At 42.1% G+C, this 14,399-nt stretch overlaps 1 protein-coding gene across 1 annotated transcript in view; it reads left to right on the plus strand.

Moving 5' to 3' along the window:
* The window catches only part of C2CD6 (C2 calcium dependent domain containing 6), a 34,769-nt gene that overhangs the window by 3,666 nt on the left and 16,704 nt on the right, over positions 1 to 14,399 (plus strand). The window contains exons 4-12 of the mRNA XM_081212038.1: positions 1,139 to 1,278; positions 2,833 to 2,955; positions 4,953 to 4,997; positions 6,741 to 6,809; positions 8,290 to 8,397; positions 10,529 to 10,686; positions 11,713 to 11,827; positions 12,701 to 12,770; positions 13,505 to 13,560. Coding sequence (XP_081068164.1) covers positions 1,139 to 1,278; positions 2,833 to 2,955; positions 4,953 to 4,997; positions 6,741 to 6,809; positions 8,290 to 8,397; positions 10,529 to 10,686; positions 11,713 to 11,827; positions 12,701 to 12,770; positions 13,505 to 13,560 — 884 coding nt within the window. The remainder of the gene's footprint in view (positions 1 to 1,138; positions 1,279 to 2,832; positions 2,956 to 4,952; positions 4,998 to 6,740; positions 6,810 to 8,289; positions 8,398 to 10,528; positions 10,687 to 11,712; positions 11,828 to 12,700; positions 12,771 to 13,504; positions 13,561 to 14,399) is intronic.

A 14,399-nucleotide genomic window follows, 5' to 3' on the forward strand; every position in this document is an offset into this window, starting at 1 on the left:
ACTCTCAGCAGCTTTTAATACCATCGACCATGACATCCTTCTGGACTGTCTCTGGGCGCTGGGGGCACTGTTATACAGTGGTTCTGCTCCTTCCTCCTGGGCTGTGTTCAGAAAGTAGTGTTGGGGGATGAGTGTTCAGACCCCTGGGCTGCCTGGGAGTCACTATGGACTTGCAGGTATCCATGGAGGTGCAGGTCAATTCTGTGTCCAGGGCAGCTATCTGCCAGCTCCATCTGGTACGCAGACTGAGACCCTATCTGCCCGTGGAATATCTTGCCAATCTCCCGCTTGGACTACTACTTGGGGCTACCTTTGAAGGTGACCCTACAACTACAACTAATCCAGAATGCGGCAGCTAGACTGGTAACTGGGAGTGGCTGCCAAGACCACATAACACTGGTCCTGAAAGACCTACATTGGCTCCCAGTATGTTTCCGGGAACAATTCAAAGTGTTGGTGCTGACCATTAAAGCCCTAAACGGCCTCAGCCCAGTATACCTGAAGGAGCATCTCCACCCCCATTGGGTGAGGTCCAGCGCTGAGGGCCTTCTGGCAGTTCCCTCACTGCGAGAAGTGAAGTTACAGGGAACCAGGCAGAGGGCCTTCTCGGTAGTGGCGCCCGCCCTGTGGAATACCTTCCCACTGGATGTCAAATGAATAAACGACTACCTGACTTAGAAGACATGTGAAGGCAGCCCTGTTTAGGGAAGCTTTTAATATTTGATGAATTATTGTATTTTAATATTTTGCTGGAAGCCGCCCAGAGTGGTTGGGGAAACCCAGCCAGATCGGTGGGGTATTGATGATGATAATAGTAATAATAATAATATTAATAATAATAATATAAATCAGGGAAATAATGCATAGGAAATTGCTCCCACAGCACCACTGCTCCAGTCAAATTTGGAGCCCCCATAGATACAAACACTGGGAAATCTAACATGGATCTCTATATGTTACCTGCTTTAACCTTTATTCCCATTGCTGTCAATGAAACTTGTACATACAAGCTGCTAACTAGATGTTGTAACTTGCTGCTCATAAATTTCTTTAGCACTATTACTCAATGCACATCTTCCTTTTATGGTCACTTGCCCACCAGAAAGATTTGTGCTTCCTTAACATGAGATTCTTTCAGTTGATATTAAAAATGACACCTACTTACTGATTCGCATTAGCATTGATAAAATCATGAAATGCACAAATCCCCAAGTCTTCCGACCAAGCAAGAAGCAAATTCCGATTAATTTCGGAGACGTGAGATATTTTTCTCTGAAGGTATGTTTCTGCTTTTCTTGTGCTTCAATCTTCTTAAAGCTACCTGTCTGAGAATCTTAGTAGCTTTTATTGATAGAACTGCTGTGATGTCAGAGAGGTCACAAGTGTGGGGAAGTGGCGGAGGACAGGATTCTTGTGCTTTTATTCAGGGCTGGCCCAAGACGTTTTGGCAACTGAGGCAAACCACAAAATGATGCCTCCCCACCCACCAGGGAAGAAAGGGGGAGTGGAGGCTTACATCAGGAATTGGCGGGCTAAAGTTCTACATTGGGAACAAGGGGGGAGCAAAGATCTGCTCTGGGGACAAGCGGGAAGAGCAGCGGCAGCAACAGAAGGCCATGCATTCCTTTTAGGCCACAGTGTTCCGTGCGACGGTCACCTCCAGGCTTTACTACTGTAATTCGCTCTACGCAGGGCTGCCCTTGAAGCTGTCCCAGAAACTCCAGCGGGTGCAGAATGCTGCAGCGAGGCTCCTCATGGGGTCTCTGCCATGGGAGCATATTCATCCAGTGCTTTTCCAGCTGCACTGGCTCCTGGTGGAGTACAGGGTCAGATTTAAGGTGCTGGTTTTGACCTTTAAAGCCCTTCACGGCCTGGGACCCTCGTACCTATGGGTCCACCTCTCCTGGTATGCCCCACAGAGAGCCTCAAGGTCCATAAATAGCAACACCCTAGTGGTCCCAGGCCCTAAGGAAGTTAGATTAGCTTCAACCAGAGCCAGGGCCTTTTCAACACTGGCTCCGACCTGGTGGAACGCTCTGCCTCATGAGACCAGAGCCCTGCAGGATCTGATTTCTTTCCGCAGGGCCTGTAAGACAGAGTTGTTCCGCCTGGCCTTTGGCTTGGAGCCAATTTGATTGCCTCCCCCTCTTTCTTTTTCCTTTTTCCTTTCTCCTCCTGTGATGAGGCTGCATTTTAATATTTTAATGTTTCAATATTTTAATGTTGTATTTTAATGTTGTTTTTAAGTTGTATTCATTCAACTTGTTTTTATTATTGCTTGTTAGCCGCCCTGAGCCTGGTCTTGGCTGGGGAGGGCGGGGTATAAATTATTATTATTATTATTATTATTATTATTATTATTATTATTATTAGCAAGATCTGCTGCCCTGCAGATCCTGCTACCTCATGGATAGGTCAGCCCTGCTTTATTAGTTGTGCAGAAAAGGGAGTTCCAGGAGGTGTGCCTTGCATAAGAAACTCCACCTGCTGAAGTACCTTCTGCACAGCTATTAAAGGTATAGGGACCCTGTGCTCTTCTCTTGGCCACTCCATAGGGGAAGCTTGGAAGCTTAAGTGGATAATCTTGTTTGTTTTATTTCACAACATAAATAGGATGGGACTGAAAATATTGGGTAGGGCCCTGGCATGCAAATTTTTGGACTTGGCTGTCTAGGTCAGCCAAAATTTGTGGACTCCTGTTTTTATTCTGGAGGTGGCTCCTGTGACACCTGTACTACGAAGGCTGTTGCAAATAGGTTACATTTCCTGTAGCTTCTTTTAGGAATAAATTGTGCTCAAGTTAATATGTTTACCCCATGTTTTGTTTTTCAGGTTCCAAAGCAGAGAAGTGATCCTAGGAATAGGATTACTTTAGAGCTGGTGGGCTTTGATGGTCCAAAAGACTTTCCAAGGCTCTATGGGAATGCAAACATGCATCTTTATGAAGTCATTCAAGTGAGTATAACAAAAAGAGATTCTCTTATATGTGGATTATACAGGTTATGCTTTGAAACAGAGGACCATAAATACGTATGAAATATTAATTCCTGTTGTAAAAATATTAATCTCTGCTAGGTGTTTTACATAATCAGAATTGATAAGTTATGTAACACTTTCCCTTAAATTCAAATAAACAATGCATAAAGGTTCCTTCTTGATAAGTCTTTCAGTCACTTGGTCACAGTGCAAGCTTACTACACTTCTCCATTCCCCATTTGGTGCCAGAGTTTAGGTTCTAAAATTCTAGCTGGGACATCCAAGTCTTTCAGGCAAAATTCAGCTAATTATTCCTGTCAGCAGAAGCCCATGCAAGGATGCCTGCTTGCACAACAGTGCACTCCCCAAATAAGATTGGCTGGGTAGGTGGGTCTGGAGAACCTCTGGAACAGTGCACAGGATGAGGAGAGCAGGCATCATTCAGTTTGGCAAGCCAAAATGCTTACAATGATGGAACCGTCAGAAGAGTGTGACTTTCAGAGACTTGCCATAATATTGCCTCCAAATTGAGGAGTGGTACACCTCTGAATAAGGCATGCTTGGTACAAGTATAGGGGAAGGCTTAACACTAGAAGACATCTTGTTGACCACTTTTGAAAACAGACGGCTAATTTTGGTCTGATCAAGCTAAGCTCTTCTTCATACACTTAACAAACAGATAGCTCACTCATGGTTGTGCATATGCACCAGTTAGTGGAAACCAACCATTTATGTGTATCTGAGTTACAAATGTGGATTCATAATCAGAATATCCAGAAATACACCTGGCAATTGCAGTCTTTTCTAAACCTGCGGCCTTTCATTTGGAAAGATTTCTTTCCCGAAGGCCTTTAGGTAGGTATTCTTCTATGCAACAGCCGCAGCTCGGATTTTGGTGGCAAAGGGGTGGAAGGAACAAGAAGCCACGACAATCACGGACTGGCATTACAAGCTACAAGAATTTGCTGAAATGGCACAGTTAACAAATACCCTGAGAGGCAATTCAAAACAAAAAATTATGGAAAAGTGGGATAGATATAAAACATATGTTCAAAAAAATCGGTAAAGGTTTGCTGTCTATGCTAGCATTTGATTGACGTTGGAGTGAGACTGAGTTGAGAAAAAAGACTAAGAGCAGGCAGATGAAGGTGATAGACTATATGGGACTAGCAGAAATGACTGGCAGAATCCGCGACCAGGGAAAAGAGGCGGCGGAAGAGGATTGGAAGAAATTTAAGGACTATCTTAAGAAACATTGCAAAATTAATGAATGTTAGAATGATGTTGGTTTGAAAAAATTAAGTGGTTAACAGCTGTAAGGGTTAAGTTTAAAGAAAAAGGGAGGTTATAAATTAGATAAAACTAAGAGTAAGGATTTGTTGAAACAAAAATTTTCAAAATGGGATGCAGAAAGGGGAGGTATGGGGAAGTCGGAGAAATAAGTTATAAGAAAATAAGGATATGAAACTATACTTGTTATTTGTTTTGTGTTTGTGTTGTTCAGTTTGTTTAAAAAATTGGTGAAAATTGAATAAAAATTTTATAAAAAAAAGACTAAGAGCACATAATGATATAGGAATGTATTAGATAAAATGTAAAGAAATATACAATAATAAGAGCACATTCATTTGTAAAAAAGGAATATACAACGGGATAGACAGGAAGGCTAGTGTGTTGGTATGTATATGATTTTTTTGGGGGGGGGAATGTTTTTGGGTTTTTTCTTGGTTCTTTTTTTTTTTGTTTCATTTTCTTTCTAGGTATATAAAATTTGTATATGATTTTTGTATACATGTTGGAAATTATAGCAAGTCCTGTAATGTAATATGACAACGTTTACAGATGTAGTATAAGAATGTTAACAAATAAATAAAATGCAAATTCAAAAAAAATAATGGAAAGATTTGTTTCATGATCTTTATGTAGTGAACAGTAGAGAAGCTCTCGATTTGTTTGCATTCTTCTCTCCCATTCAGAAACAGTCCTTCATTGAAACATGTGCTTTTAGAATCAGAAATATGGTAAGACATTTTTGTTAATTGCATATTGTACAATGGTTGTAAAAAAAACCACACAACCTATCTTAAGTGCCTCGTCTAATTTGAACTGCAGCTTTGTAATTGAGGGAAAGCTTCAAATCATTGCACTGAGGATATGTGAGAGGGAAAGAGAGAGACTATTGATTAGAGCTGCTGTCTATAAATCTGGATAATTGAAAGCGAAGCCGCAAGGTTTCTGCTGGCTGTGTTTCGAACCACTCTGGATTACTTGCTGCCACTCAGTGTAATAGACAATATGAGCTAGATGGATCAATGGTCTGACTCAGTATGAGTCATCTTCCTATGTTCTTGTGACCTCGTAAATTTCAGACCCAAGGGAACAAACTCTTCTGTAGCCCTTTTTTCTCTGTAAACATGAAACCGACTTGATTAGAAGCTTTGTGTTTATAAACAGAGGAGGTTATTGGTAATGAATTTTTGTGCTTATCTTGCCTTTATTGGTGTGTGCATAATTATAAACAGCAGCACAGGAACTCACGGAGACAGCAAGAAAATGAAGAATACTATTATAGTCACAGCCTTGTTTTTTTCTGCGTATGTATTTTAAAAGGAGTGATGTCACAATCTGTTGCTCAATATTTTTAAACCACGTTGTTGAACACTTACATTTTAGAGGTTAGCTTTCTGTGGGCTGTGCAGTAGTATTTCACCTTTCAGAAACTCCCATCCATCTTGGACTCCCTTCTCTTTGAGTACCGTATTTCTCGCTCTATACGACGCACCAGACCACAAGACGCACCTAGTTTTTGGAGGAGGAAAACAAGAAAAAAAATATTCTGAATCTCAGAAGCCAGAACAGCAAGAGGGATCGCTGCGCAGTGAAAGCAGCAATCCCTCTTGCTGTTCTGGCTTCTGGGATAGCTGCACAGCCTGCATTCGCTCCATAAGACGCACACACATTCCCCCTTACTTTTTAAGAGGGAAAAAGTGAGTTTTACAGAGCAAAAAATATGGTATTTCTGACTATGAGATCTCACCCAGTAGTTCCTTAAGCTTTTTGAAATCAGCCTTTGTAAAGTCCAGAGTGCATCTCCAACTACTCTCAGCCTTCCCTTGTCTGTGTATAATGAAATCCAAGAGGATTTGATCACTTCCTCCCAAAGTTCCCAGCACTTCCACTTCACTGATCAGTTCCTCCCTGTTGGTGAGGACCAAGTCCAGGATAAGATGATCCCCTTGTTGTTTCTTCCACCTTTCCTTCCTCGGGTGCTTATGCAAAAGTTTCCAGACCAACATTGATGCAGCTTCTTTCTTTGGGTCCTGGCTACAGTGGTACCTCAGGTTACATACGCTTCAGGTTACAGACTCTGCTAACCCAGAAATAGTGCTTCAGGTTAAGAACTTTGCTTCAGGATGAGAACAGAAATCGCACAGTGACGGCGGGACAGCAGCGGGAGGTCCCATTAGCTAAAGTGGTGCTTCAGGTTAAGAACAGTTTCAGGTTAAGAACAGACCTCTGGAACGAATTAAGTACGTAACCCGAGGTACCACTGTATAAGGATGCAGAACTGAGCTTGTTATTACTATTTCTGCATAGTTTTCCTTTTTGTTTAATTGCTGTTGCAGGGAAGGACTTACCATGGTGTGTTTTTTAAACTCAATAATTCTGTTCTTATTATACTTGTGATAGTTTGCCATAAAATAACTTTAAATTTAATTTGCAATGGGAATTGTTATGCTAAGAAGGGATTTTTATACCTACAGGTGTTCTGCACAGCAGAAGTGGAATATATGTTCTGCTATGGATGTCTTGGATATGGATATTCACATCAGGTCTTGTCTCTCTTTGATGAAGTAGATGATTTGAATTTGAATCACAAAGCTGAAAGGGACCAGAATATCATGAAGCCTAGCAGCCCTCCCATGTACTGTAAATTACTTTCCAGCCCACAGGTCAACTCACAGAATATTATTTGTAGTGTTTTATAGGCAGAGAGTGAGCAAACGATTCACCATGCTAAAGATTGCCATTCCTTAAACAGTTCCAAATGGTTCAGTATAAAAAAATTCCTTCCAGTAGCACCTTAAAGACCAACTAAGTTAGTTCTTGGTATGAGCTTTCGTGTGCATGCACACTTCTTCAGATACACTGTGTATCTGAAGTGTGCATGCACACGAAAGCTCATACCAAGAACTAACTTAGTTGGTCTTTAAGGTGCTACTGGAAGGAATTTTTTTATTTTGACTATGGCAGACCAACACGGCTACCTATCTACAAATGGTTCAGTAGACATCCTAGGGAAGATTCCTTCTCAGTCTCATATTAATGAGTGAATTCAGGAAGCACCATCCGGTCTATGCTATCCAACATTCTGCCTCTTAAAAATGTTTTCTAACCTAAACTGCCCAAGTTGTTTGTTTGCTTATTTTAAACAAACTTCTGATTGTGTATTACAAAATGAGGCGAGGAGACCTGGCAGTGCAGTATAATTTTATTGTACAGAACAGAGATGAAAATGAGGCTTGTTTTTCAACCATAAAAGGTCCTATCAAGGTGGGACTAATTCACTCCCAACTAGTCACAAACTGGAAAAGCAAAATGAATAGTGTACACAGACACTTAAAGGGGGGGTGATTACTTTCTCTAATGAGCTAATCATAGAATCATAGAGTTGGAAGAGACCACAAGGGCCATCGAGTCCAACCCCAGACTGGATGGATGAATGATGGCATTTGGGGTACAGCCGATATATATTTATTGAGAAGTCAGTCCTCATGCATGCATGTCTTTTGCAGCATCTATACGACGCCATTGACATAAAAATGACAGTCCATTTAATCTGGGTTGACCCTTTCTGGAGGAAATACGATAAGGTTTTTAGTTTAATCCACCCAGTTTGCCATTTACCCTGTTGCAATATCTCAGTGACATGTTTGCCATTTAAGCCCCTATCTGGATGCCACTCTTGCTTTTTGAGACAGAACTTTCAGCTCCTTTCAAGCCTCTGTTGAAGTCTACGTCTACTCTTCCCCGCTTGCCATTATTTCTGTCTCCCATAGAGACAGCCAGATAATAACCCATGAAAAGGGTCTACAATTCCATAACAGCTCCCTGTGAGTAGGAACAGAATTGCAAGAATACTTCGGACAATGAGTAGCTATAGAAACTTTGCCTGTCTCCCATGCATAATCAGGGGGTAGAGAGACTATTGGAGGTCATGGAACATAATCTGAAGTACCACTTTATGCTATGTTTTATTAGCTATCTCAGCATTCATCCTTATTGATTGCCATAAATGGCTTTGTTTTGCAGCTAAAACTGCCAGGTGCGGATCCTGCAAAGGCTGTGGCATATTCCATGTTTCTGCGGGTTCCCCCTCCAGAAGACAGAAGAGACAAAATAAGGCAACAATTCTTGACATCTAACTAGATTTGTTTCAATATGTAATGGACTCTGTTTTATAATGCTATGCATACAGTCAGTCATATGTTTTAGAATCGGACCCACATGGTGATATCTAATGTTAGCCGTACTCAGAGTAGACCCATTGATTTAAGACCACCGATTTCAATGTGCCTACTTTGAACATTACTTAGCTGGATATCACCCATAGGGTTTTAGATGTATGCAGATAGGAGGGTCTGTTTACATCTTACGGTGGAAATGAGTTCCCATCTCAAATTATGGGATTCCAATGGGATGTATCCAGCTAAGTCATACATTGAAATCAGTGGATCTACTTTGAGAATGACTTGGTCAGATACAGCACAATAAATATTCTGTCTCACACACTCTCCTTTCATTAGGTATATGTGAAGACTTGGGAGGGTGCAGTTCTTGTGCGAAACCCTAGCAGCACTAGGCAACCCCAAAGTCTATGTGAAACAAGGGTTTACCTGAATGTTGCCACGGAAATTTCTGATGTATTCTGGCTTTGTCTATCATAAAATCTTAACTCTAGAACACTTACCTTACGTCTGAAAACTACCAGATTACTACACCAAACCAGGATAATCTGCTCCACAGGTGGGGCAAGGCTGCTGGTGTATTTTGCCCACAGAGGCTTCCCCTGTGCCCCACTTTTCTTTTTCCCAGCTCCCTCCCCTCTCTTACCTCTGGCTGCTGTGTGTCTGTATCTGTGTGTGAAAGAGTGAAGGGGGACAATGCATGTAAGTGCAAGCCCACTGCCCATTGCCAAATGCTGCCCTTAGCTCACCCCCGCTGCCTTCGCAAAACAATTTAAGCCCGTAAGTTACAGCACAGTGTGCAGCAGCCAAGCTTCAGAGACTCTTCCATGGGCGCTTCCAGGCTGTTGCTATTTTTGAGTGGTGTATCAGCAAAGGGCTTGTGCACCTTTACCTTTTGCCCTGCTCTTTCCAGGGACAGGCCCACACTTTAAAACCCTGTGTGCAAGCGCTGCGTTTTTCTTTATGCCCCAGAGCTTTCCCCACAAGAGCTGCTCCTTGCTCTTTAAAACTGGATTGGAGCAAACAGTGATTTGGGTTTTCCATGGATTGTTGTTTGCTCCGATTCAGCTTTAAAGAGAGGGTTTTCACAGGGAAAGCTGGGGGGGGGGCACTTGGACATGGAACTTTGCAGTGGAGACTGTGCCTGGAAAGATAAGTGTGGATAAGGTTGTGCGATTAAAGCAGTTTGTTCTTGTTCAAAGCAAACCTTCTCCCCAAAATCCGACTTAGTGATAAGGATAAATGCAGTGGAAAGTGAGGATAACATTTGCTAGATGAAATGTCATATAACCTCACTACAGACAAATCAAAATGACTGCTCAGTAAAAAGCTGTTGTTGTCTAGGCTCCTCACAGACTTTGTGCTAACAAATCAGGATGAATGCTCAATAAACAGATGGACTGTGTATAAGTTCTGGTTTATATGGTTCCAATTGGTGGCTGAGAGAATAGCCACATCCCAAGGATGCTACAAGGTTTTATATTTCACACAAGACTCCCCACTTGTGTCCAGTGAAAGAAACCTTCTATGAAAAGTCCTTACCTGGCTTCCTGTTTCAGCATTTGGCAGTGGCGCTTAATGGATAAAGTTTTGTTCATCAGCAAAGAAATGTCTAACTTTAACATGCAGTCATGAGACATCAGACCTCTACAAATCTGGTAGTGTCAAAGGAGCGACTGCTTCCTTCTCTCCATGAGCCATGCTGTACCCAGACTGTTGAGAATTGCATAGATTCAGCCACACATCCGTGATCTCTGCAAATTGCATAGCACCCAGGCAAAAAAAATTCTTCTTGCCTGCTCCAAAGCTCACCTTAGCATGAACCCTAATATGCTCCTTCGCTGAAACAAAAAGGATGTATATATAAACTCAAATAACCTTCCCTTTTCCTTAACTTTTTTTACTTCTGAATCAAAATCATATTGAAACTTATTTTTCTTGCAAATATATAGGGGACTTCAGCAACAAGGGTGACCATCAGAGTAGCAGCCCATGTGGCAGGGTGAAGGGGGAGAATCTTTCCATTGTGATCATCTCCCTAGGCAACATTTGAATGCCTTAGTTTTTCTTTTCTCTCCCCCCAGCAATGCCATCAAGCCACTGCGCCTGGATTACCCTGCATTCTTATCTCCAGACTTGAATGTTTCAGTGGCAAAGATTCATCTGGAGAAACCAAAACCTTCAGAGCACTACAAAAGCCTTCAGGAGGCTTTGCATCAGCCACCCCGAGAAAGGCAAGGACGTAGGCAATAGGTTTTTTTTAAAGTATATATTAATGTATCTAACATTCGTTATACAGTGAGGGGGGGAGTATTTGATCCCCTGCTAAATTTGCCCGTTTGCCCTCTGACAAAGAAATGACCAGTCCGTAATTCTAATGGTAGGTTTATTGCAGCTGTGAGAGACAGAATAACAACAGGAAAACCCCCAGAAACCCAGAAGACAAAAGTCAGAGATTGATGTGCATTATAATGAGTGAAATAAGTGGTCCCTCAGCACTACATTCTGGAAATAGCCCTCCATGCAGAAGTGGAACGATCTTGGTATGGGCGCTGCCATCCTAGAAGCTGAACTTTGTTCAGAAGCAAACCATGGTCAAAGGCAGCCAAGAGGCCTAGGAGAATTAATAAGCTTGCACTTAGGTCATCCTTTTTGGGCAGCCTGTGCAGTTTCTCTACCGAAGCAAGGCATTTGAAATTCGATTGATACGGTTCCAGATACTTTCATGGAAAAGTGACTGGCGGTGGCTGGGATTTCTGATCTGACATTATTGATTACAGTCTTTCTTTTATACATGGTAGGTTTAGTTGTTAATAACATCCTCTAATGTTTTCATCTATTATCATAGTTGGAAAATACTACAGGACAGTTAATATGAGGCTGCAAGCCAAGCCCCGGAAGCAAACCCCATTAAATCCAGTAGGATTTAGACGTGGTTAGGATTGTGTTGTAAATTATCAGCCGCCTTATCTATAAGCAGTTAAGTAAGAGCAACCAAAAAATTGGCTTTCAAACAGATCTGTTCCAATAACCTCAGTAGTATTGGTCTACTTTCCCTCCAGGTAATAGCTTATTGCAAGATTGTGAAGTGAACTGGTAGTTGCAGTAGAGTTAAAGGGGGCTTAGTTTCAGCTATTTCAGTTTAACTTCACCATGGATTGTATAAACATGTAATGTCATTTTTTTTTGTTAGCTGATGGCAAAGAAATATGCATATTGGATATTTCAGTACTGTTAAACTAATTCCCACCCACCCCTTGCTCTTTAGACTGGAGAAACTGAAAACTGAATATCGGAATCTAAAAACATGGCATGAAAAGGCAGATTATTTAGATCAACTGATCTTAAAAAAGGGACCAAAAGTAAAACCAGGCCAAACAAAGGTAATTTCCTTTTCAAAGAAAGACAAATAATGTGTGACTGACTAGGGGCAAAACCTCATGGGAAAGGCAGTTGTTTATTTTTCATTTTTGTACAAAGGGGAAGAATTATTATTTATTACGAAACCCAAAAGCAATTGCAGGCTGCTGAAATGGGAAGTGGAGCTTTTTTTTTTTTAGTATTAAGGGTTTTCTTGAGTTACAAAAGAACATGCAGTGTCTCTGTTTTCCTTTCATAGAATCTTTATATTCGATGTGAGACACTAATGTTATAGGCAGTATAAGGTTGGGGAAGAAGGTTGGTAGTTATAGAACAGCCCTGCCACATGTAGGCCTCCAGAAATCCCCTGTTAAAAGTACAGGAGCCCAGTCATCTTCTGCAGTTGGCCACCCTAATTAAGAGTCTCCTCCAAAGTGCTACTTCCCTTTCCCATTGCATTTTTATAGCTTCCATTCGGTCCCTGCTCCTGCCAACCTAGCAGATTGAAAGCACGTCAAAGTGCAAGTAGATAAATAGGTACCGCTCCAGCGGGAAGGTAAACGGTGTTTCCACGCGCTGCTCTGGTTCGCCAGAAGCGGCTTAGTCCTGCTGGCCACATGACCCGGAAGCTGTACGCCGGCTCCCTCGGCCAATAAAGTGAGATGAGCGCTGCAACCCCAGAGTCGGTCATGACTGGACCTAATGGTCAGGGGTCCCTTTACTCTTTTTATCCGGCACGACAAATCACAATTGGATTTAATTGTTAAGGCTGTTAAGTGGCAATCTTGGAAACAAGGCAGAATTCCAGTCCCAATGCTAATTATCACAGGAAGGAGAATGGTCTGTACTTGCAAGGACTGTATGCCTATTTCTAACTCCTCTCCCCTCCCTATCAGGTGTCTCGCTTCAAGGAAGCTGTTGGGAAAATACAACGCCCTCAAGCATCTACGGTTTATACCTCCTCAGGTTTAGTGAACACTCAAATATTTTCCTGTTCATCTTGAGCGGAGACTAGAAGGGCCAGTGGGTTAATTTTCTAACCTTTACAGTGCAGCATATACAGTGGTACCTCGGGTTAAGTACTTAATTCGTTCCGGAGGTCCGTTCTTAACCTGAAACTGTTCTTAACCTGAAGCACCACTTTAGCTAATGGGTGCTCCCGCTGCTGCCGCGCCGCCGGAGCACGATTTCTGTTCTTATCCTGAAGCAAAGTTCTTAACCCGGGGTATTATTTCTGGGTTAGCGGAGTCTGTAACCTGAAGCGAATGTAACTTGAAGTGTATATAACCCGATGTACCACTGTACTGGTATTTGCAAAAGTTCCAACGTTCAATATTACCTTGTGTGAAAATGGGGGAGGGGGAAGAATTGCCCCATGGCTGCTGACAGAAGACATTCAGTCCACCAAGTTCCTCCCCGGAAGTCCTGACCAATTGATTACCATATTGTCACTCAAGGTGACAGCATGGAGTGTTTGAACACTGAAAAGGGACAGCTTTTTAAGAGGATGCCTATGAACTTCAATGCACTTATGAGTTCATGGTGCATAACCATAATGTGTATTTGCATTTGCATTAAAAAAAAGATCCATAAAGCATTTATCCAGCATAGGGAACTTGGTGGTCTTGCTATGCAACTAGTATTTCCTTTTTTAGTATCTTACAATATAACTTTCTAAAAATTTCTCCCACCACCTGCAGCTTCAGAGCTAATGTCTCATGAAAACGTAAGCTCATTCGCCGGAGAAGACATGAAGGTGTGTGTTATTGATAGATTGCTTCATAAAATTACACCACTGTGGTACCCCTGCAGCTAAAGAGGTTACTGTCAATCACACTCCCACATATTTTAGAAACTATAGTATATGTGCAGGGCCTTATATGTACAGGACTATAGTGTATGTGGGGCTAAATGCATCTCTCTCTGGTCCTCAGAACTCTCAGTGCCCATTGCCCCAGACCACACCTCTCAACAGCCCTGCTTGACTGCTTTTGTCTGGCTGGAATGGGCAATAATGCTTTAATGGATGGAGAGATGGGTGTGCAAAAGTTAGGGGTGTCAGAAGGCACTGTTTTCTGTCCTTCCCTGTGTTTACTGCATGCTGCGCTGTTTCTGTTCTACTGCGTTTTGTCTTCCACCCAAAACCACGTTATTTGCCCCACTGTCCACTTCGGCAAAATTACCGTATTTTTCGCTCTATAGGACGCACTTTTTCCCCTTTAAAAATTCAGGGGAAATGTGTGTGCATCCTATGCAGCGAATGCAGGCTCCTTGGCTTCAGCGGTAGCAACACGAAGCCTCCAAAGCGCAGAGGGAGCGCTCCCTCCGCGCTCCGGAGGCTACGCATTGCTTTCGCTGAAGCTTGGAGAGCGAGAGGGGTCGGATAGCCACCTGAAGCCTTTGTTTTGTTTTTTTTTTAAATCATATTTATTAAAATTTCCAATAATAACAGAGTAAGAAAGATAGAAAAGATAGAGAAAGAAAGAAAAAGAAAGAGAAACTTAAATCCTTACTTTCATAACCTTCTTTCTGGGACTCCCTCCTTCCCCTCCCGACTGTATTCCCCTTTCCTTAAGTTGGTTCCACAAGCTCTCA

Source organism: Podarcis bocagei (assembly GCF_964188305.1).
Source record: "Podarcis bocagei genome assembly, chromosome: 1".
NCBI classification, from domain to species: Eukaryota; Metazoa; Chordata; class Lepidosauria; order Squamata; family Lacertidae; genus Podarcis; species Podarcis bocagei.